The sequence below is a fragment of the Poecilia reticulata genome, chromosome 6 (assembly GCF_904066995.2).
Source record: "Poecilia reticulata chromosome 6, P_reticulata-male-v2, whole genome shotgun sequence".
NCBI classification, from domain to species: Eukaryota; Metazoa; Chordata; class Actinopteri; order Cyprinodontiformes; family Poeciliidae; genus Poecilia; species Poecilia reticulata.
Window position 1 is genome coordinate 3897364 of NC_088835.1, and position 21385 is coordinate 3918748.

Consider the following 21385-nt stretch of genomic DNA (forward strand, 5'->3'; position numbering starts at 1 on the left):
AAAATGGAAAACCTCCTTCAGCATGCAAACAATCACGGCCTGTTAAGCTTTTAGTGATTGCTAAATAGTTTTTTTTCCCTGTGATTTTTTTCATTCCCTGAGAAGCTACCCTGTGTCCCCACCATGCTGTGTGGCTCAGCAGTATCTTCTCACAGCAGTCCTACTCCATGATTGTACCACCACTTTCTTCAGCTTTCAGGATGGAGCTATCTGATTAAAGATTGCACCATGCTAGCACAAAGCTATCACACCCAAGTGTGATTTTCAGCGCTCCTGATTAAAATTTTCAGCACAGTGGCAATCCCCACAGCCCCCTGCTCCCCCATACTCCACCTGGGACCCTCATATGCTGCCACCACAATTTTGTGCATGTCATAGTTCAAACACATGTCCCTTAAAATTGTGGAAATGTTTCTGCTCTCAGAGCATCCATCAGCTTTTGGCTTTAGGAAGAAAGTCTGAAAATATTTTTAGAAAGAACTACAACCTTGTTTCTGTCGTGTGAATGTTCATACCTGAAGTGTGTTATCTGGCTCTCCAATAGAACAATGAGACGATGTCTGACAGCCTCAAACTGCTCCTTCTCCTCCACAGTCACTGTCCCTGTCCCATCAGGCCTGAGGAGACAAACAGCACACTATGAGCTGAATCTGCAACCATCAGCCTAGCATGGAGGCAAATTATAATGAGGTGACTCCTCATCAATATTTTATCTTATGCAAAAAAAAAACAACATTTGAATAATGTTAAAAATCAGTAAAGAAATAGTCAAAAATACCAATTATGTCATGTGTTCCTTTAAAAGAAAATGTGCTAAATTAATATTACAAAGTGAACCAATAGTTCATCTCAACCTACAGTGGACAAATTAGACAAGCAAATTTACAAACTATTGTTCACTCCGATTCTCAGCTGTTTTGAGTTTCTAATTCTTCCTTTGTTCATGTTACTAGGGAAGCTGAGACCTTCTGGACTGCAGGGGGCAGAAGGTCCCCTGCAGTCCATCTATATCCATCTCCCATGGATATAGTTAACCATGGAAGATGGTTAACTATTATCAACCATCTTCCATGGTGTTGTCTGTTGGAGCAGCAGCTTCTCTACAGCTGAGAGGAAGTGGTTAGATGAGCTCAGATCCTAACATGGATGGCCTTTGACCTACTGCAGGTGGTGAGAGACAAGGGGACTCTGGCTAACCTAACATCACTGATGGACGGTGTGTCAATGGATAGAACTTCAGTCAATTTTGTATTCAAGTTAATTGCAGGATCTATAATTTATTATTCAAAATTATTCACATTTTATTTTAAATGAATATATTTACAAAATAAACATAATACAAAAACCTCTTTTGCTGCAATTGTTTCCAATCTGTTATTCAGGTTCTTCAGTCATCCTATCGGTCCAAAGTACTGTTAAACCTACACCAGTGTTCCAGGAAGCCCTGATCATTCATGGAACTTCTTTGGAAATGTGGCCAGTGGATGCTGACATTAGCGTTGGGAACATCTATGCTCCCAACTGCTACACACTTAGCATTCATAGTGCTGGTTCTGTTGGACCTTTTACTGTTACAGTTACCGTTCGGAAACTACCGTAATCAGTTCAGTTAAATCTAAACTTGGCAACTTTTCTTTTTCAACCGTAAAAAATGTGATATTCAATTGACCTGTTATGACTCAAATTTTGGATGTCTGCCCCCCTCTGCTGCTGCTGCAGCTGATCCCAAACGCTGCTGCTAGTGTTCTGACTAAAACCAGGAAGAGAGAGCACTTGAGCCAGTTCTAAAGTCCTTCCACTGAGAGAATAGACTAAAATACTGCTGTTAGTTTATAAATCACTGAACAGCTTAGCACCACAATGCATTAAAAATCTGCTGTTGTCCACATCTCTCAGGTTTTCTGGTTCTGGTCTGTTCTGCATCCCCAGAACCAGAAACAAACATTGAGAAGCAGCATTCAGCTTCTATGCACCACAAATCTGGAACAAACTTCCAGAAAATCACAAGACAGTTGAAACACTAATATTCTTTAAATCTAGACTAAAAACCCACCTGGGTTTCTGTTGAACCATAATAAATGAAACATTAATCAACATTCTGATGTGTAACGATGCCACTTGGAAAAATGTAATGTTTCAATTGTTGATTTTTGTTTTCATCATGTAAAACACTTTGAACTGCCTAGTTGCTGAAATATGCTATACAAATAAACTTGACTAATGAGTCACATGTTTAGGCATGAAAGCATTACTAATAGGCTAACTCCCTTTAGTGCAACCTTCTCCATCCCATCAGATCATTTTTTGAAGCAAAATTAACCCTACTTTAACAAAAATCAATGTTGCTTGATAAATTCTACCAATATTACCAATTTGAATTGAATCTGAATCAGATTTATGGGTGCACCAGAAGCATGCAGGTTTTGACTCGGGGCTTTTGTATGTATAAAACAAAGTGATTAACTGCATTAAAAATTATAACATGAAGCATCATTTGCAACATGTCAAAATCTATGTAATTAATTAATCAAAATGGACACATTGAAGTCCAAACCATACTGCAACAGGACTGAACCTCAGAAATAACTCATGTGGTTATGAACATAAAGGTGACATGAATGTTTGCATCAGTTTGAATATGTCAGGCATGAACAATCGTTCACATCTTCTGATGCTGGATTGAGACATGCAGTAATTCTTCAGAATGGTTCCGAGTCTCATATGCTGCTGCAGTTTTGATTTTCGAATCACCTCAACTCTCAAAGCACTGTCTTACAAACACAAAGGCAGAACCATTTTCTGAGCATCCTCAGTCCTGTATTATATCAAGTTTAACTACATAAACAAATAAAAAATTATGATGATTATCAACCCTCATCATAATTCACTCGCTGACTGCTTCATTTCACGAGTTGGGTCCCCTTTTGCCTACAGAACTGCCTTAATCCTTTGTGGCATAGATTCATCAAGATACTGGAAACATTCCTCAGAGAGTCTGGTTCATATTGAAAAGATGGCATCAGTTGCTGCAGATGTGTCGGCTGTTCATCCATGATGCACATTCTGCACAATCCACCACATCCCAAAGGTTCTCTATTGGATTGAGATCTGGTGACTGTGGAGGTCATTCGAGTTCAGTGAACTCATTGTCGTGTTCAAGAAACTAGTCTGACATGATTCGCGCTTTATGACATGGCTCGTTATTCTGCTGGATGTAACCATCAAAAGATGGGTACAGTGTGGTCATAAAGGGATGGACATGGTCAGCAACAATACTCAGGTAGGCTGTGACATCAACACGATGCTCAGTTGGTATGAATGGGCCCTAAGTGTGCCAGGAAAATACCCCCCACACCACTGCACCACCACCACCAGCCTGAACCGTTGATACAAGGATGGATTCCTTCCTTGTATCCAGGGCAACATTTTTCCAATCTTCTATTGTCCCATTCTGGTGAGCCTGTGTGAATTGTAGCCTCAGTTTCCTGTTCTTAGCTGATAGGAATGACACCCGATGTGGTGTTCTGCTGTTGTAGCCCATCTGCATTAAGATTTGACGTGTTGTGCATCCAGAGGTGCTCTTCTGCATACCTCGATTGCAACGAGTGGTTATTTCAGCTACTGTCACAGTTCTATCAGCTCAAACCAGTCTGGCCATTCTCCTCTGACATCAACAAGGCATTTGCTCCCATAGAACTGCCGCTCACTGGATATTTTCTCTATTTTTGGACCATTCTCAGTAAAAACCTAGAGATGGTTGTGCGTGAAAATCCTAGAAGATCAGCAGTTTCTGAAATACTCATGGTATACTAATACTAATGGTCGTTGGTGCCATCCCCTTAAATCACCTTTCTTACTCTTTCTGATGCTCGGTTTGAACTGCAGCAAATCGTCCTGGCCATGTCTACATGCCTAAATGCATTGAGTTGCTGTCATGTGATTGGTTAATTCACCATATGCATTAATGTCCTACTGAAACTCAAGTGGCCGGTGAGTATATGTCCTAACTGTTGATCACTTATAGAATAACAGAGTACTTATCTTCAAATCTGGTCATTTTTATTGCTTCACAAATACACAGCACACAAAATGTTGAGGGGGATTATTGTCATTGACAAAACAAGAAATAAATATGCGTTTTAATACAAAAAAAATTACAGAAATAAATCTTTACATCATGACAGAAATAACTTTGTTTCTTTGGTTTGACTTGACTCCTGTTGTATTTTATCTGTATTTTCTATTTTAAAAAATCAATGTGTGTAAACTCAAAATCCTGCATTAATATATGCCGCGCTTACATGCCAGTTTTCATTTGTGTTAGCAGACTATGTAACACTAAATTCTGAGTTATTTGAGGATGTTATACATTCAGACTGCCTTTGATGTGCTGTGCATCCTGAGCAAAACAAGACACGGCGCTTGAAACATCAAGTAGCAAAAGACACAGTTAGAAAAGATTACAGGAATAATGAAAATGATTTCAAACAGCTCAGGGTTCGTCTTTGCCTTCACTTTCATTCTCTTTCTTACAAGTCGGAATAGCTTGTTTTCGCCAAACAAACCAATCAAGCTGCTACACATTCCAGCATGACCTCAGAGTCAACCAATCAAACAAGGAGCATCTCCGACTCATCTCGTTCCTCACAACCCATCTGGCTGTCAGCAAGAGAAGAAGGGAAAAAAATGTTAGTTGAATGCTTCATTAATGTTTTTAAATCCTCCGTTCCCCTCTTGCCTTCGTCTGAATAGGCACTCTGGTGAAAAAGGGAAAAAATGCAATCAGTACTCAGAGCAACCAGCCTTGACTTTCTGGGCTTTCTCTACATGGCTGAAAGAGAAAAGCAGCCTCTCTAAACGGCACTCGCGGCTGCCGGAGGGGAGACGCACAGAGGTTGTCTTTTAATGAGTTGTTCTTATAAAAGCCTTCAGTGGTTCAGCCTCTGACCATGGCGCCTTGAGTACCAACAACAGTGCTCAGCTTCTGTTCATGTGTTCCCAACTAGCCAAAGTCGAAACTAATAGCAGGATTAAAAAAAGCAGCAGAAAGTTTGGGACAGTTACGTGAATTCAGGAGATTCTTCATCCATCCAAACATGGCAATAACACATTTATTCTTTAGCTTTATGCTGAAAAACACAGCAGTGTTGCTTCAACATAGCCATAAAAAATTGTTTTACTTATCTATAATGTACTTGTTGTGTTTAAATCTGATTCTGTCAAAACAATCTGTGCATCTGTCAGGAAAAACATACATTAGAGGTTTGTGATTAAACAATGGACATTTAGCTAAAAAAAATCCAGATAAAATGCAAAACTGAATAAAATGATCACTTTCAGTGGAACAGTACAGCAACTAATATATACAGAAAGTATTTCAGCTTTGAGAAAAATGATGTGATTGGCTATTCATTAAAACATATTTCTGAAATGCATCTAGCAAAATGCAACAAATTAGGCCTGAAAAGCATGTGTTTGGATGGGTGACTGTGTGAGACCACCTTCATCATTCCTCTTCATTTATTCAATAATGAGAGCAGAGATTTTTTGCACATAAGCACCTGTTAGGACATATTATAAAATCTGTTGTTCTCAAAATCTGTCAGTGCGTTACCACTCCCTGAGCATATTTAACAAGCGCTGCTTAATCCCAAGGGAATAAGTGTGAGTGTGTATTCTGGTTTTCATGTGGAAGGAGCTTTATTCACTCTGTAACACCCACCCGTCCACCCCCACCCACCATGTGACTGACAAATAAAAACATGATGGGTGTGCGATCAGTGAGAAGAGCTTGGTAGATGGAAGTCTGACCCTGACTCCAGCCTGGGCCCTGGGCCCCAGTTAAAGCCAGCTGTCCTGTAATTCCGGTTGTTCCTGTTGCTCAAATGATCAGTCTGATGCCCTGGGTCGGATGTAAAACTGAAAACTGACTGATCTGTTTTACAGCCCTCCCTCATTTTAAATCAGAACAGATTCAAAGTGATCGTTAAGCTAATGTAGCAAAATCTGTTCAAATTGTTCAAATTCACTTTTAATGGATCCAACATCATACACCACACATTTAATGTAAATACATAACTGAACTGTGGATCCACTTTCCAAGAAGATGTTTCCCAGCATACTGTTTGCTTGGACCATTCCTCACCCACACATGCTAATGCTGCTTCATTTATTAGTTTAGCTTGGAAAGTGATGCCAGCAACAGAAACTTCAGGGAAAAAAATGACTCATCGACCAATAATAATTTCACCGAGATTAAAAACAGAAAATGTAGACAGCTTTCATTTATTTCTATTTTTCTGTTATTTTTGCTGTAAATAATAAGCTACAGTAATGTTTTTTCTGACTAAATCCTCATGGAATGGAAAGTCTCATTGAGTTTTTTAATAAGTGACTAAATGTTGTCAAGAACAAAACAAGTCAAGCAATCACATTTAAAAAAGGTTTGACAAGTCATTTTATGAAGTTTTCCAAGAAGCCATGAAAACCCAGACAAAGGAATGAAAACAAAAGCTTAGAGAACTCTCCTCATCAAGGTGTGACGGCGGTTACTCCAACAAATTGGTTGGAAGACGAACAGTTTTCCATGAAAAAAATGAGTTCATCATGAGCTTTCAAAATGATACATGAAACTCAATTTGTGCCCCAAATGAGAAGCAGCCTTCACCTCCCAGCAATCGAATTACATCAGAAAATAAATATCTGAGGAAGCCGTCTGGCAGAAAGCCAGAGGCAGAGCGGCCGGAGCTCAGAGAAACACAGCACAGCGCAGTGTTTGGTTTGTTAGCTCTCACAGCAGAGCGGAGAGCGACAGCTTGTTGAGGATCAGACACATTGTTGCTGCTAAATGAAGCGATCATGTTGTAGGCGAGGCTGCTGTCAGCAAGCAGCTCAGGGGACTCTGGGTGGGGGCTGGGGGGCTGTCAGCCTGACAGTCAGCATCTACGCAGACTTCTGGTGGTGTGTTTACATTGGGTGCTGCTGGAGTGTAAATGATAAGAACCGTATCCTCCTGCGGGTTCCATCAAACCCTTTGGCTGTTTGTTGCAGATGGCAGCTGATTGGAGCCATCAGCAGCGAGGCTCGGTGTATGCTGTGGCACAGTGCTGGGTGTGGATGCCACTTCACCTCACTTCACCTTAGGAGGTGCAGAAAGGAGGAGAAGCTGAGTGGCAGGTGATCTTATGTGTCACTTTCCTCCTCCCAATCACCTCTGTGGATGCAGCGGGCTGATGTGTGCAGGGCTGGGGGAGGTTAAACCCCTGTCACATCCTGTATCTGTGTGCTGTGGACGGTCCAGAAAACAGAAGATCTGACTTGACATGTGAGAGGGAGGAGAGCAGCTTCTCCTGGCTCCTGTAATGCTCCTTTAACCCTGGTTCCACCTCATCAAACCTCCACCCTGCAGAACGCTCACTCACATCCAGCTGATCAGCTCCAAACTCTTCATGCTTTCAAACAACAACCTTTAATAAACTAATAGTTATCAGTGGAATCTCCCTTCAGACAACCAAGAAGCATGACAGTTGTGTCTAACGGTAAGTATTAAAATAACCATCTCCACCACCACCATCCAAGAACAAACCCTAATGCTGAGCAAAGGACAAAAACAGTAAAAACAAGTTAAATTAAAAAAACACTTCCTTTAGTAACTAGCTGATACACAGGAAGTAAATGCATAATTACATAAATGAAGGAACAAAATGAAGTGAAAACACAAATGTGTTATGACCTTTTGCTTAATAAGGACAACATTAAAGCAGAAGGCCTACGAAAAGGCATTTCTGGTATGGGTTCCATCAGAGACCATGACAGTACAGTTTGTCTTTTTGATTTGTTCATAAAACAAGATTTAAAAGAATGAATAAAGAACATAGTGACTTGCACCCCCTGAACAATACCAGAGAGCATTTCAATTTTTTTTTCATATACCGTATTTTCCGGACTATAAGCCGCTTATATGTGGATTTTTCTTCAACCACCAGGGGGCTCTTTAACAGGAAGTGAATCATTGGAAGTCAAAATTGGAAATAAAAGAAAGCGCCCATTAAAACGGAATTAGGTTTTAATAGGGAATTGAAATTTGAGAATGTTAAATAGCATTGAGGGGAAAAATATTTTTCGTTTTTTAAAATAATACTGGGATCATTATGAGAATTTGAGGTATAGATATTAGGATCCAGTAGATGGCAGTAGTGCAACAATAATGGATGCAAGCTGCTGTTGAGATCTGAAGAAGAAGAAGGAAGCGCCCATTTTCATTTAGCACATGCTAGTAGCAACTCGAAGGATCAGCACTTTTACTGCTACAGTTACGGTTCGGAAACTACCGTAATCAGTTCAGTTAAATCTAAACTTGGAAAATTTTCTTTTTCAACGTAATAAATGTGATATTCAATTGACCTGTTATGACTCAGATATCTGCAGCTTATATGTGTATGTCTACTGTTTTTTTTTAAAAAAAACTTTGGGGTTGCGGCTTATAGTCTGGAAAATACGGTATATATTTAATAAATAGTGTTATTTCCTGACTTTTGTTCTGTGAAGAACCCAGAGAGGGTTTTTTGATTGTGCTTTCTGGAAAACAATACATTTGTACATTTACGAACTCCTGCAATCGTCACACTTTTTCTGTTACAAACTGACTCCGGCCCCCAGCAGAGAAGGGAAAAGTTATGTGGCCCTCACAGGAAAAAGTTTGGGGACCCCTGATATTGACTATGACATATTATTGAAACAGCAGTAATACGTCAATATTGGGTAGGACTTTCCAGCCCTAGACCCAACTTCTAGGGATTTCTTTGTTTCAATAGGTAACTTCTCAGTGAAGCATAGAGAAGTCACATGTGGGGTACCTCAAAGTTCAATCCTAGGACCCCTCTTATTCAATATCTATATGCTCCCACTGGCTCAGGTTATAACAGGAGATAAGATTAGTTACCATAATTATGCAGGTGATACACAGCTCTACATTACGATGTCACCAGGTGACTCTGAACCCATTCAAGTGCTGAAACGGATGCTTAGACCAGATAAATGTGTGGATGTGCCACAACTTTCTCCAGCTGAACAGAAACAACACTGAAATTACTATCTTTGGACCTAAACAGGAACCATCTAGACCAGTGATCCTCAACCTTTTTTGGGCCAGGGCCCCCCTAGCTTTTATCCAGGTCCCTCACTGCCCCCCACCAAAGAATTTGTAGACTACTTTGCACTGACTATTATTTTCTTATTAATATTACTATCATTATTGTAGATGTTTTAATTTTTATGCTTGTTTCTGTATATCCACAAAATGACCAGATAAAAAATGTACAACATGCCAGTTTAAACTTTGAACTATTTGCAACATTAAAACATGGATAGAACTGTAAACTACATTAATCATAGCTCTTCTTCTCTTCAGTGTTTGTCAGTTTCTGGTGGTGCAGCTCTGTGCTGCCTTCAGGAGAATGGGACATCAGAGTATCATCCATAAAACTTCACCCACATGGCATTTATTGTGCAAACCAGAGCTTTCAGTGGAAAAACAAAAGTTCCAGGTCCTTTAATGTCATACAAATATGAGACAGAAACATGGATTATATCTTTATATAGACCTGTCTATTGATTATAGATTAATAGTTTTACTGGACAGAAATTACAAAGAACAAATCTGGTTCTTAATCAAATCCTAATGAGTCAAATTGAAAGTGTCATGGAGTCATCAGCCTCATGACATTAACACTGATATGAAAAATAATATTGAAGAAATAAATATATCAAATCTAATTAAAAACATAAATAAGTGATCAGTTCTTTACTGTTATGGTCTGTAAGATATATTTATTCTCAGTACTAGATGTGGTCTCAACAAACCCATGACACTTCAACAATATTATTTTACCTTTTATCTGGAAATAGTGTCTGTTTATTCTTGCCATACAGTCTCTGTATTAATTATTGCTCTAAAGGTCTTGCCATACCAGTTTATTCCTCTGTATTTACTTTAGTTTCTTAGTTTATTCTTGCATTTTGTTCGTCATTCATTTCCATTTAGTTTCATTTGATTAGTATTATCCTCTCTTGGTTTATTGCTATGTCCACTTTAGTTTCTTTCCTGTTGCTACAGTTATTTTATCATTTATCCATTATAAGACGAATAATCTTCACTCATCACCTGCTGCGCCGTCTAATCGTCATGTTTCACATCATGTGTTGATTTTTCACTGTTCAGCAGTGGTGGAGAAAGTACTCAAAAAATGTACTTAAGTAAAAGTACAAATACACAGTCAAAAATGTACTCAAGTAAAAGTCAAAGTAGCACATTAACATTTTACTTAAGTAAAAGTAAAAAAGTACTGGCTTTTAAAAATACTTAAGTATTAAAAGTAAAAGTACTCGCTGAATGCATTACCTAATCGCTAATATCATTAAGTGTGCCGATCGTATTTAATTTTAATATATCGGAAATGTGCCATTTTAATGAACACTACCACAGATTAAACGTGTTCTTATTGTGTTTATTCTCTGTAACAGTTTAGACTTAGATATGTGATTCTATGGATCATAATTTCAGGGATGGAAACATCTTGTCTCCTGTCCAAACATAACATGAACTTCATTAGTGACATTTATTTAGAAAGAAATCCAACTGAAAGGGGATGTAAAGAAGGTGAGGGGAGGCAACCAAGGAGCCATGTAGCAGAGTTGTAGTCAAGACCACCGAACCCAAGACCAAGACCAGCGCCCCGCGCTAAATGACACAATAAAATTAAGTTTACCTATCACAGTTGGTTCTCAGATTGATCTGAAAGATCCACATTCCCATAAAAACACCTAGATATTAAATACTTAGAGCTGAAATATATTTTACCAGTATCAATTAAAACTCACTTCATTCTGTTTTGCTTTCATCGCTGTGCTACAATCCGCAGAGGTCTCCTGCCATCCCTAGAAAAATAACGCCCTGGGCGGTCAGAAACCACAACTGAAACATCGTAACTAACGGTAAATAACGTTCAACTATGAACACTGTCCAAGGGCGCAACAAGTAACTAAGCAGAATGAGCACCGTGACTGTTCTCACCCTCCCTCCCACTGCGATGTTTGCCACCATGACAGGAGACGAAATCAATCAATGAGCAATGAGCATGCTCTGTGTTCATACGTTCAACTTTTACTTATTCAGCGATTAAATGTATATATATATATATATATATATATATATATATATATATATATATATACACACACACACATCTACTGCAGTATATATCAACTGCAGTGTACACAAGAACAAAGAACGGCTCTAAGTGCTCAAAGTGAAGCTTCAGTCCTTAGGACTTAGTAAAGATCCGTCCAGAAGAATTGGATCGTTCCTGAATGTCATACCACTATATTGCAGACTTTGGTCACAGCGTTTTCCCATATATGCGACACCTCAGTCAACACAATAATTCAGCACATGAGTGACAACTTTTTTTCATCGCAGATGCAACATGTGTCTCTGTGGACGTGATCCTTTGCTAGCATCACCTCCACAGATCTTACCTTTCTTTAAGCTTTCCTTCCAAGTGACGCTAAAAGTTGGACGAAGTCCCGCCGTCTGTGAAAGCGAAGCGCTGCTGATTTTACATGTCGCCATATCTTTTGATTTATGCAGCTATTATCGATTTGACAGACATATCCTCCCGCTCAGAGGAAACCACTGCGCATGTCTTGGAGCTCCGCGTGCGAGTAAAGGTGGAGCCGATGGGTGACAACAGACACTAAGTCACGTTATTGCTTGGATTTTACGGCGCCACCTTAAATCCCTGAACTTCACATTTTAACGGAAGAAAAGAACAACGCGACTTGGATGTAACGAGTAACGCGACAGTTTTGTAGAAATGTAGTGAAGTAGAAAGTACAGATACTTACTGTAAAATGTAGTGAAGTAAAAGTAGAAAGTAGCCATTATTAAATCTACTTAAGTACAGTACAGATACACGAAAACTGTACTTAAGTACAGTAACGAAGTACTTGTACTTCGTTACTTCCCACCACTGCTGTTCAGCGTCAGATTCTCTGATTTTATGCCATAATTCACATCTAGTTCGTTGCTCCGTTTTATGTCCCGTTTCTCCTGTTTCAGAGTTTTGTGCAATGTGCACGTCTTTTTTTTTAACCCCCTAAGATGCAGGGCGGTCGGGAAGCGTATCGATGGGGAAAAGGCAGACTGACATAAACCTTTTGAAACAACGAAAACAATTTCTGCATTCTGATTATTGAAATTTAAAAGTGCTGTGTTGTTCTATCACCCCCGTTTCATACCGGACCACTTACAGCACCGTGTTAACGCTATAAAATGAACGCTCTCTATCGAGGTATCACCCATGGACGGATTTCGTTGTTTAAATGGGTTCATTTTTCAGAGGGATACACAGTGAGGATGTCGTGATTTTAGTAATTACATGTTTACAAGAGAGATTTTCTTTTGTCCCAGCGCCCCCTGAACGCCCCCTGGGGGCCGGTACCGCCCACGTTGAGAACCGTTAATCTAGAGTCAACACACAGCTTCAGTTATTACAGCTGGGAAATAGAGAACAACAAATCTCGGTGCGGAGGTGGACTCAAATCTGAACCTTCAGAGTCACATAAAGAAAGTTACAAAGTTGGCCTTCTATGGCCTGAGGAACATTTCCAGATTTAAATCACCAATGTCTCAGCAAGATTGAGAGAAACTCATCCATGTGTTTATCTTAAGTCTGATTGATTTCTGCAGCAGTGTATTCACAGATCTGCCTAAAAAAAAATCAATCCTCCAGCTGCAGCTGATCCCAAACGCTGCTGCTAGTGTTCTGACTAAAACCAGGAAGAGAGAGCACTTGAGCCAGTTCTAAAGTCCTTCCACTGAGAGAATAGACTAAAATACTGCTGCTAGTTTATAAATCACTGAACAGCTTAGCACAACAATGCATTAAAAATCTGCTGTTGTCCACATCTCTCAGGTTTTCTGGTTCTGGTCTGTTCTGCATCCCCAGAACCAGAAACAAACATTGAGAAGCAGCATTCAGCTTCTATGCACCACAAATCTGGAACAAACTTCCAGAAAATCACAAGACAGTTGAAACACTAATATTCTTTAAATCTAGACTAAAAACCCACCTGGGTTTCTGTTGAACCATAATAAATGAAACATTAATCAACATTCTGATGTGTAACGATGCCACTTGGAAAAATGTAATGTTTCAATTGTTGATTTTTGTTTTCATCATGTAAAACACTTTGAACTGCCTAGTTGCTGAAATATGTTATACAAATAAACTTGATGATAAAACTTGATGATCCCATTATGCTCTGTCTGATGGATGTGTGTGTCCCTCCATGAAGCTGCTGCTGACCTGCAGAGCTCTCTCAGTTCCATTCTGCTGCATCCTTAAAGAAGGCAGGATCTTTAAAGCAGATTCTTATTCCCAGCAGACTCACTGTTCTCCTAGATCTTGTTGAAACGTTTACTACAAACAGTAGACATGAAGCAAATGTTGTCGCTTCACCTCGTCCTCCTCTGGACTCAGGACCTGAGCCAAGGAACCAGCAGGAAAGAGTTTCCTTCACACAGGAAGGCTTTGTTTTTATTATTTAGAGGAATTTCTAACAAATAAGCCATAGCATTGTGTGTGTGCTGGGCTTCATGTCGGTCAGATTTGCTGTTTATGTGGGTGAGGAACTGAGCGTCAGGAGCCACATTGCGGGTTCTGTGGGCCATGTCCACGGCATGCATGTGGCCTGTATTTGTGTGGGCCGGGCGCATTGTGTTGGCTTTGTGCACCGCCAGCATGAGGCGATCTGGGGATGTGGCTGTGTTTGTGTGAGTCAGATGCAGTGAGGGTTTTTGTGCTTCCCTGGTCTCACACACTCTTCCTCAGTGTCTCTATGGTTGTCGCTCTCAATAACACTTTGATCTATCTCTTCGTCACACAGCAGTCCACCTTTTCTTGGTAAGAAGTCGGATATTCACCGCACTGCAGTCTTCAAAGTCTGAAAAAAGTAGCAGCTTATAGTATGGAAATTATGGAAGTTGATCAGAACTATCCCACTAGTATCAGTTTCTACATGTGTCCTGATACATTAGGGAGAAAGTATAGCACCATCTGGACTTCCAACCCAATCAACTACTGGTTAGTAAACTGACCAATGAAGACGGAGCAAAATTTTGGTCATTTAAATCAGTGGTCCCCAACCTTTTTATTACCGCAGACCGGTCAAGACTTGGAAAATTTTGCTGCGGCCCGGTGGGAGGGGGTGGGGGGCGAACCGTCAGATAAGGCCTTGTTGGTGTTCCCGCTAAATCATGAATATACCCAATTTGGGGTTGTCTTGGACTTCTTATCGCAGCCTGTGAGGTTTTCCCTGTCTGGGAACGAGAATCCAACCTGCTGAATGTGACAGGTAGCCAATCAGAAAGCGCGGTGACGTAAGAACAGAGGGGAATCCCAAACAGCTGACATATCAACATATCGCGCAACTGAGAGTCCGGTGGATATTGGAGATATGTAGAAATGTTTATTATTTTATGTAAAGGTCCTTATTATATATGTTTATGTTTATTCAGTTAAAAATGTTAACTATGAAAAAACATATCCACCTCCAAATCCTAGTGCAGCAAATAGAGCGGCTGCTCCCGTCGTCTTTTATCCACCGCCTTTTCTTTTTGTTACGTCTTTTATCTCTTAAAATGACTCCACAAACTATCACTATTGTTTCAACATCGTCATCCGTGTTTGGTTATTCTAAATTCCTGTATGCGATGTTGGGGGTTTTGTGGATTTTCTTCTGGAATCGGGATGTTCGTGACTGGAATCAGTTCGTGTTGCTCCTGCCGTGTGGCTGGAGACACGAACCGATCGAACTTGTTGGACTTTTATCAGCTCTGTGGTCACAGAGGTTTGGAGAATCAGCTGGCATTCTTAAATCTTTCCGTCTAAACCAGACTTAAGACTCACAAGCTCTACTCCTCTCCTCACGACCACTGCCCAAACGCTCTCTGACTCTGGTCGCTATGTTAACTTTTACATATCCCTTCAAAATAAGATACAGATACGCCACAAAAACGAACATTTTACTTTCATGAAAATTTTAACTCACGATAATGACTAACGGAGCCCTGAGCTTGTTTCTCTGCAACCAGACGGTCCCATCTGGGAGTGATGGGAGACAATAACATCCGAAGAGTTGCTTATATCCACAACCTGCTTGGTCTCTACGTGGCGAAGCAGCTTGAAGCTTTATTGCCTCATTAGCAGCCGGTCGCTGCATGTTACGCAGAGCGGCTTGTAATGTGGGACTCACCTACCGGTCCGGGATAAATCCATTCTCCTGTCTCTTCTCTGGGCCTTTTCCCCTTTGCAAAGAAACTTTCCAAAGACATCTGATCTGTTTCTTACTCATTTTGCTGCTTGTGGGCTCAATGTTGGCGCGCAAGTAACCGAGAGAATCCGGTTAAAGGATTTTCAAAATAAAAGATCCTCCAGACTCAAATAATACATAAAATGGAAATATTTCATTATTTCTTGCGGGGCCCGGTACCAACCGGGCCCCAGTACGTGGATCGGTACCAACCGGTACCGATCCACGGACCGGGGGTTGGGGACCACTGATTTAAATAAATGTTAGGGGCATCAGTGTATCGGTAGCTATAACTGTAATCCATTTACAAAATATAGCCTAACTTCTTAAATGAGACTAAATTTCTCCTAGGAGCAAAACCAGTGAGCTGCATTGTTGTCACTATTAAAACTGTAAAAAGGTTTTTGTATCTACATTGATGTGAATATTACTTACTACAAAGCTAATTGAAATGATTAACAATTAATCATGATGGCTACTAAGTTTTGGAACCAAACAGAGAATTACACAGTATAATACAGTACAGTATAATATTGTCTGAATGCATTCGACAAGTTTTCTTCAGTGGTTCATTCTGTTTCTCCTCTCAAAAGAACCCTCCAGGGAGTTTTGCATTTCTACAATTAATTCTTTTTTCTTGCCACCATTAAGCCTGCCAGTAATCCAAAATCTCTTTGCCCCCCTTCTACACCCACTCAGGCGAGTCCTGAATGAACATTTATTCAAATTAGAGCTCCAACTGACAAAAAGCCAGTTCCAGTAATCCCTCCCGCCCCGCGTCGGGTAATATCTGATGATTAACTGAAGAAGCTAATCATTACACTTTCTAATTGACTAAATGAGTCAACAAAGAGAGAAAGCACAGATATCAGTAATTACCTGCTTGTTAAGAGCAGAGGGGGCAGGAAGTGAAGAGGAGATTCAAGCAGAAGAAATGATGTTAAACAATGTGAAAAGCAACCACTGTAACTTTGTACTGGGCTCTTTGTTAATATTAGAGCTACCATGTAAGTTTTAAAAGTAAAGTTCTTCTAATAACTGATTTTATTCATTACTGCGGCTTATGTTATATTTTGCCATCATATGAACAGAAGTCTACAGTCAGGCTGTGCTCACATGCTGGCTGTAAAATTACAGTATTTTTGGATGTTGATTGGGGAACAGTTCAACGTTCAAAACACATCATCACAGTTTAGACAACCACCAAGACACCTGTAGTTGTCATGCCAGGGCACTAGATGGCCCTGTGGTTTTAGTATGTCGTCAAATCACTTTGACCTCACAGATCACTGTGGTATCTGTATTAAACACAAAGTTCATCTCTATGACGCACGTATAATCTGTATGAGAGGATGAGTCAGTCATGCAGCTCATAGCACAATGCAGACCATGATTGGTTTTGCTGTTGTCTGCTCATGCATGCGTCGAGCAAACTCTACAGGCACGAGTCCTGTAGATGTGTGCTTTCACACCTGCGGAGCACATCGCACCTCTACCAGGGATATTCCATACAGAAAAAATCTACTCTGAGACCTGGAGGCTGGATCTCAACTCAGACGTTACGGTTTCACTGAAAACCCGCTCCATGTTAACAGGGCCTAATTCACTTTATTGGTGAACCAATAAAGTTCCTGTGAGCAATTGGTGAAATTATATCATAGCTTTGAATGCAAACCACACATGACATCAGAATTGTGGGGACTTTAATTTAAACACAGACTTGTAGTCCAATTCAGGATTTTTTTTAAAAGTTTTAGACTTAAGGTCTTGATTAGTAGAATCTCAGCTACTTAACTTGATTTCAGTCCAGTTCAAAACTATATCAAGGTTTCCCCCGAGGCGGTCCACTGGCGGTCCACCGTGTTTTTGTATTAAATGTTAAGTAGACAATAAAAGTAAAAATATCTCTGGGTAATTATATGTTATGGGAAAACATAATCTGTGAACTGCTATATAAACCCACAACTAGCCTTAAAAACAACTAATCAAAAAACACAATTAAAATAAATATCAATTATGTCCACTTCTGTTCAATCCAAATTAAGTCAGCGGCTCCATCAGGCCCCCCAGAGCTTCAGGTGCCCCATAAATGCTAATATTTTAACACAGACCACAGATATATAAATGTAGCATTTGTTTATTGAGATTATCAATGCTGCTAAATTTGACATAATGGTTTCAGCATATATAAATTAAAAGACTTTAAATTATTTAACATTTATATGTTAGATTTTAAGGAGCTGGCAAGTTTATTTTATAGAAGTTCAAAGAACAATGTTCATAGTCAGATTGGTTTGTTACCACAGCTACAATCTGAGGCTGTTATTTTAATCTTTGCATTTCAGCTTTGTTTGTTCACAAATTAGTAAACTGCAGTTATAATGTATTGCATTTTAGGTTTGCCAGTTAAACTACTCCCCCAGTCCTAGATTTCACTCAATCAAACACAGAAGCTGTTAGAGGTGCTGATGTTTTTAGCAACAAAAGGGGCCCCTAAGTCATATTCAGCTCTAGGCCTCATGCAGCCTTGGACCGGCCCTGCATGATGTGGTAATCCGCTGCACTGCGCAGAGATGCGCAACAAATGGGAGATTTAATTCAATGCTGCTAATGTAACTTTAGTAGCTCTTCCATTTCGTGTCTGTTGAGTTTTTAACAAGGGTTTTTAACCCTTGTTAAAAACTAGTTTCTGGACGAGTTTTTCAGATGTCCGGTGGCCGCGCGCATTAACTGTCTGACTAAGTGGGCAAAACATTTGATACGGTTTGGTGCTTAGTGTAACCGGAAAAATAATACTAGTAATAATAATAAAATAATATAAAATCAGCGTGATGCGTGACTGCGAGGAGAGCGAAAGTTCCTCACCGGGTTAAACCTGCACGATGAGTGATTAGCGCTGGGTCGTTAGCCGCTAACGCACCGGCTAACCGGGAACCAGACCTAAACTTTTCAGGGAAGACAGGGCCAAACGCTGGGCAGCGTGTTGAGATGGAAACGCTGCATAATGTTTTGTTCACAAACACAAATCATTCTCACCTCAAAGCTCCTCTGAAAGCGCGACTACAAGTTATTCCTGCGGTTCACGTAGAGCTGCGCAACCAGAGCTAACCGGAGCTAACGCGGTGGGTTTAAACTCTTACCTTAATCAATAACTCTTCATAACTAATCATAATTCCTCACAGGGGTTTGATGTAAATATCCATAGCGGTCAGCCTGTGTCCAGTTCGAGTGAAAGGAGGAGCGGGATCCGCGCTGAGGTTAACTTTAGACATCCAGCTGCTGCAGCGCGCGAGGCAACGAGCAGAGACCAGCGCTGTGATTGGTCAGGCTTTAAATGCATTAACTATAAACATATCTTTTAGGAATAAATCTGCTCTGATAGTGAAACGATCGGAGCATCAGAAACACTTGCAATCCGGCTTAAAAAAAAAAGGCAATTTTTATTTTATTTTATTTTCCTAAAAAAAGAAGAAAAAAAAAGGCTTAGCCTGGTGGTGGCGCTAGTAAAGCATGGCGGGCTGCCAGGCCTATAATACACTGGGGGAAACCCTGTATATGTTACATTATCTGTAATATACAGGTTTTCAGTGTGTTACCCAAACTTCTCTCACTTGGATGGAAACATGTGCTACTATAAAACCTCCATACAGCACCTTTGCATTTTGATTGAACAATAAGGCTGCATGTTATAGGACAACATAAAATATGTGATCAAGTTGATGAATGTCATGGTGACACTTTGACTTCTGATAAACAAACATACAGCTAAAAAAAGACCTAAAATATTACTAAGTATTTTTATTATGTGTTGAACATAAAAACAGATCAGAGATGGTAGATAAGCTAAAATAAAAACTCATGATGTATGCAGTGATGGCTGGAGAACTCAAAAATTATACTCAAGTAAGAGTAGCACTACATCAATATATTTTTATTCAAGTAAAAGTAAAAAGTAGCCATCCAAGAATTACTCAAGTAAAAGAAAAACGTATTTGGTTAAAAAGTTTACTCAAATACTGAGGAACTGATCAAATGATCAACCATTCATTCTTAGTTGGTTAAGAAAAAAACTGAGCAAGTAATTCATACTGAGGACTGTTTGCAATAATCAACTTGTACTTAACTAATCACAATCATTTTCTAACACCCATTAGATAGAAGTGAAATGTTGAGAGAAACAAAAATGGACAAAGAGTGGAGCTTTGAAGAACCTCACATATGATCATTACTTGCTCAGTTTTTTTTTCTTAACCAACTCAAAGCAGCTCTGGGCCATCCAGCAAAAACTGAAAAAATTAGGACAGTAGCAGGAAGTCCCACATACTTGGGGTAACTAGGAATCAAATGTTTGTATCTGATGTGGTAGACAACACCCTGACCAAAGTTATTCCGTCATGATAATGCTCGGGTACCTGTTTCCATGGATATGTGAGGCACAGAAAGCATAGCTGTAATGCAGCAGCATGGGGTCAACCAGCACGCTGTTCTCGGCGTAGTCCATGAGATCCTTCAGGTAGCTCAAGTGGCGGTGGCAACCTCGAACCCCGTACCGGGCGCAGTACTCATCCAGGACAAACACCTGGCCGGGACTGAACCAGCCCTGAGGACAAGCATGACAATTAACCTGCTGCTACATACACTACCATAAATACCTGGACAGAGTTCTGTATATTACCACAATGGATTTGAAATAAAGCAACTCAGATGCAGCTGAAGTGCAAACCTTCAGCTTTGATTCAGTGGGTTGAACTAAAAGATTGCACAATATATGAAGAAATAAAGTACAAAGTTAAAAGACAAACTTAAATGAATACATCCTTAGATCTTTGATTAAATATGCAAATAAATAATTGTTTAATTTATTTAGCAAACAGTGTATTAAATATCTCATTAAATCATTAAAATGTAAACTTAAACAAGTTGATGCAGATAATTAAATAAATGTAGATTCATTGTTCCTGTTTCTGCAGCATCATTATGAAATAATTTTATCAGTCAAAACCAGAGATCAAAGCCAATGGGCGGGGCTTACACTGATCACTTGAACTCCAATAATATAGCCTCTTTTTGAAAAGCATGTAATGGAGGATTTGCAGTTGTCCTATGAACTGGTTGGAGAGAAAACGTTTGACGCCCTGAGATGAAGTGATTGTGTTGAAAAACATTTAGTTCCTCACATTTTTATGCAAGTTTTAGTTCAACCTAAAGTTAAAACTGGAAGTCTGCACTTGATCTGAATTGTATCATTTAAAATTTATTGTACATAACCAAAATGAGAAAAAAGGTGACTCTGTCCAAATACTAATGGACAGAGTGAACTAGTATATGGACTGTAGACAGAAAAAAACCTATTAGATTATGAAACAAATAAGATGGGTCAAGGTGTAAGAGGTTGACGTAACAGTTTGTCTATAGGTTTACGAAGAATATGTAATGTGTCAGGTTGAAAGGTGTGGAACAATTTAAAGATCCTGAGATTTACATTAGTTCATTTATCTGGTGTGTAATCACTAAATTAGGCATGAAGCTTACAACACTAATTAACATTCTGCACTGAAAAACATTAACAAATTAGCACTGAGCTGGTTCCACATACACACACCCACGCACGCGTACACGCCTACGCGCACACACACACACACACACACACACGCACGCACACACACACCCACGCACAGTGAGCTCCCTCTGGCTGACAGCCGCAGCTCAGTGCCAAGCGACCGGTGACCCAGGAAGGAAGATGAGCAGCAGAGAAACTGTTTCACCTTCAGAACAGTTGGTTCCTTCTGAAGACCAAAACTCAACCAGACATTACAATATTAAGACACATCCTGAAAGCTAAGAAGAAATATCTATATTCATATTGTCAGTTGGTTTTCATACATGTTATTCTTTTGGCTGATAAAACCTTCATGGGAAACTTGGCAGGTAATCTGTTTAGTCTGCAGACGGTGAGAACACACACCTGCACACACACATGTCTGCGTTCTGTTAGTCCCAGCTAACTGCTGAG

General features: G+C 39.8%; 1 protein-coding gene across 7 annotated transcripts in view; it reads right to left on the minus strand.

Moving 5' to 3' along the window:
* The window catches only part of cadps2 (Ca++-dependent secretion activator 2), a 280025-nt gene that overhangs the window by 106911 nt on the left and 151729 nt on the right, over positions 1–21385 (minus strand). For all 7 annotated transcript variants that reach the window (XM_081607676.1, XM_081607675.1, XM_081607679.1 and 4 more), the window contains exons 13-14: positions 19785–19972; positions 516–617 (exon numbers count right to left, since the gene is read on the minus strand). In XM_081607676.1, coding sequence (XP_081463802.1) covers positions 516–617; positions 19785–19972 — 290 coding nt within the window. The remainder of the gene's footprint in view (positions 1–515; positions 618–19784; positions 19973–21385) is intronic.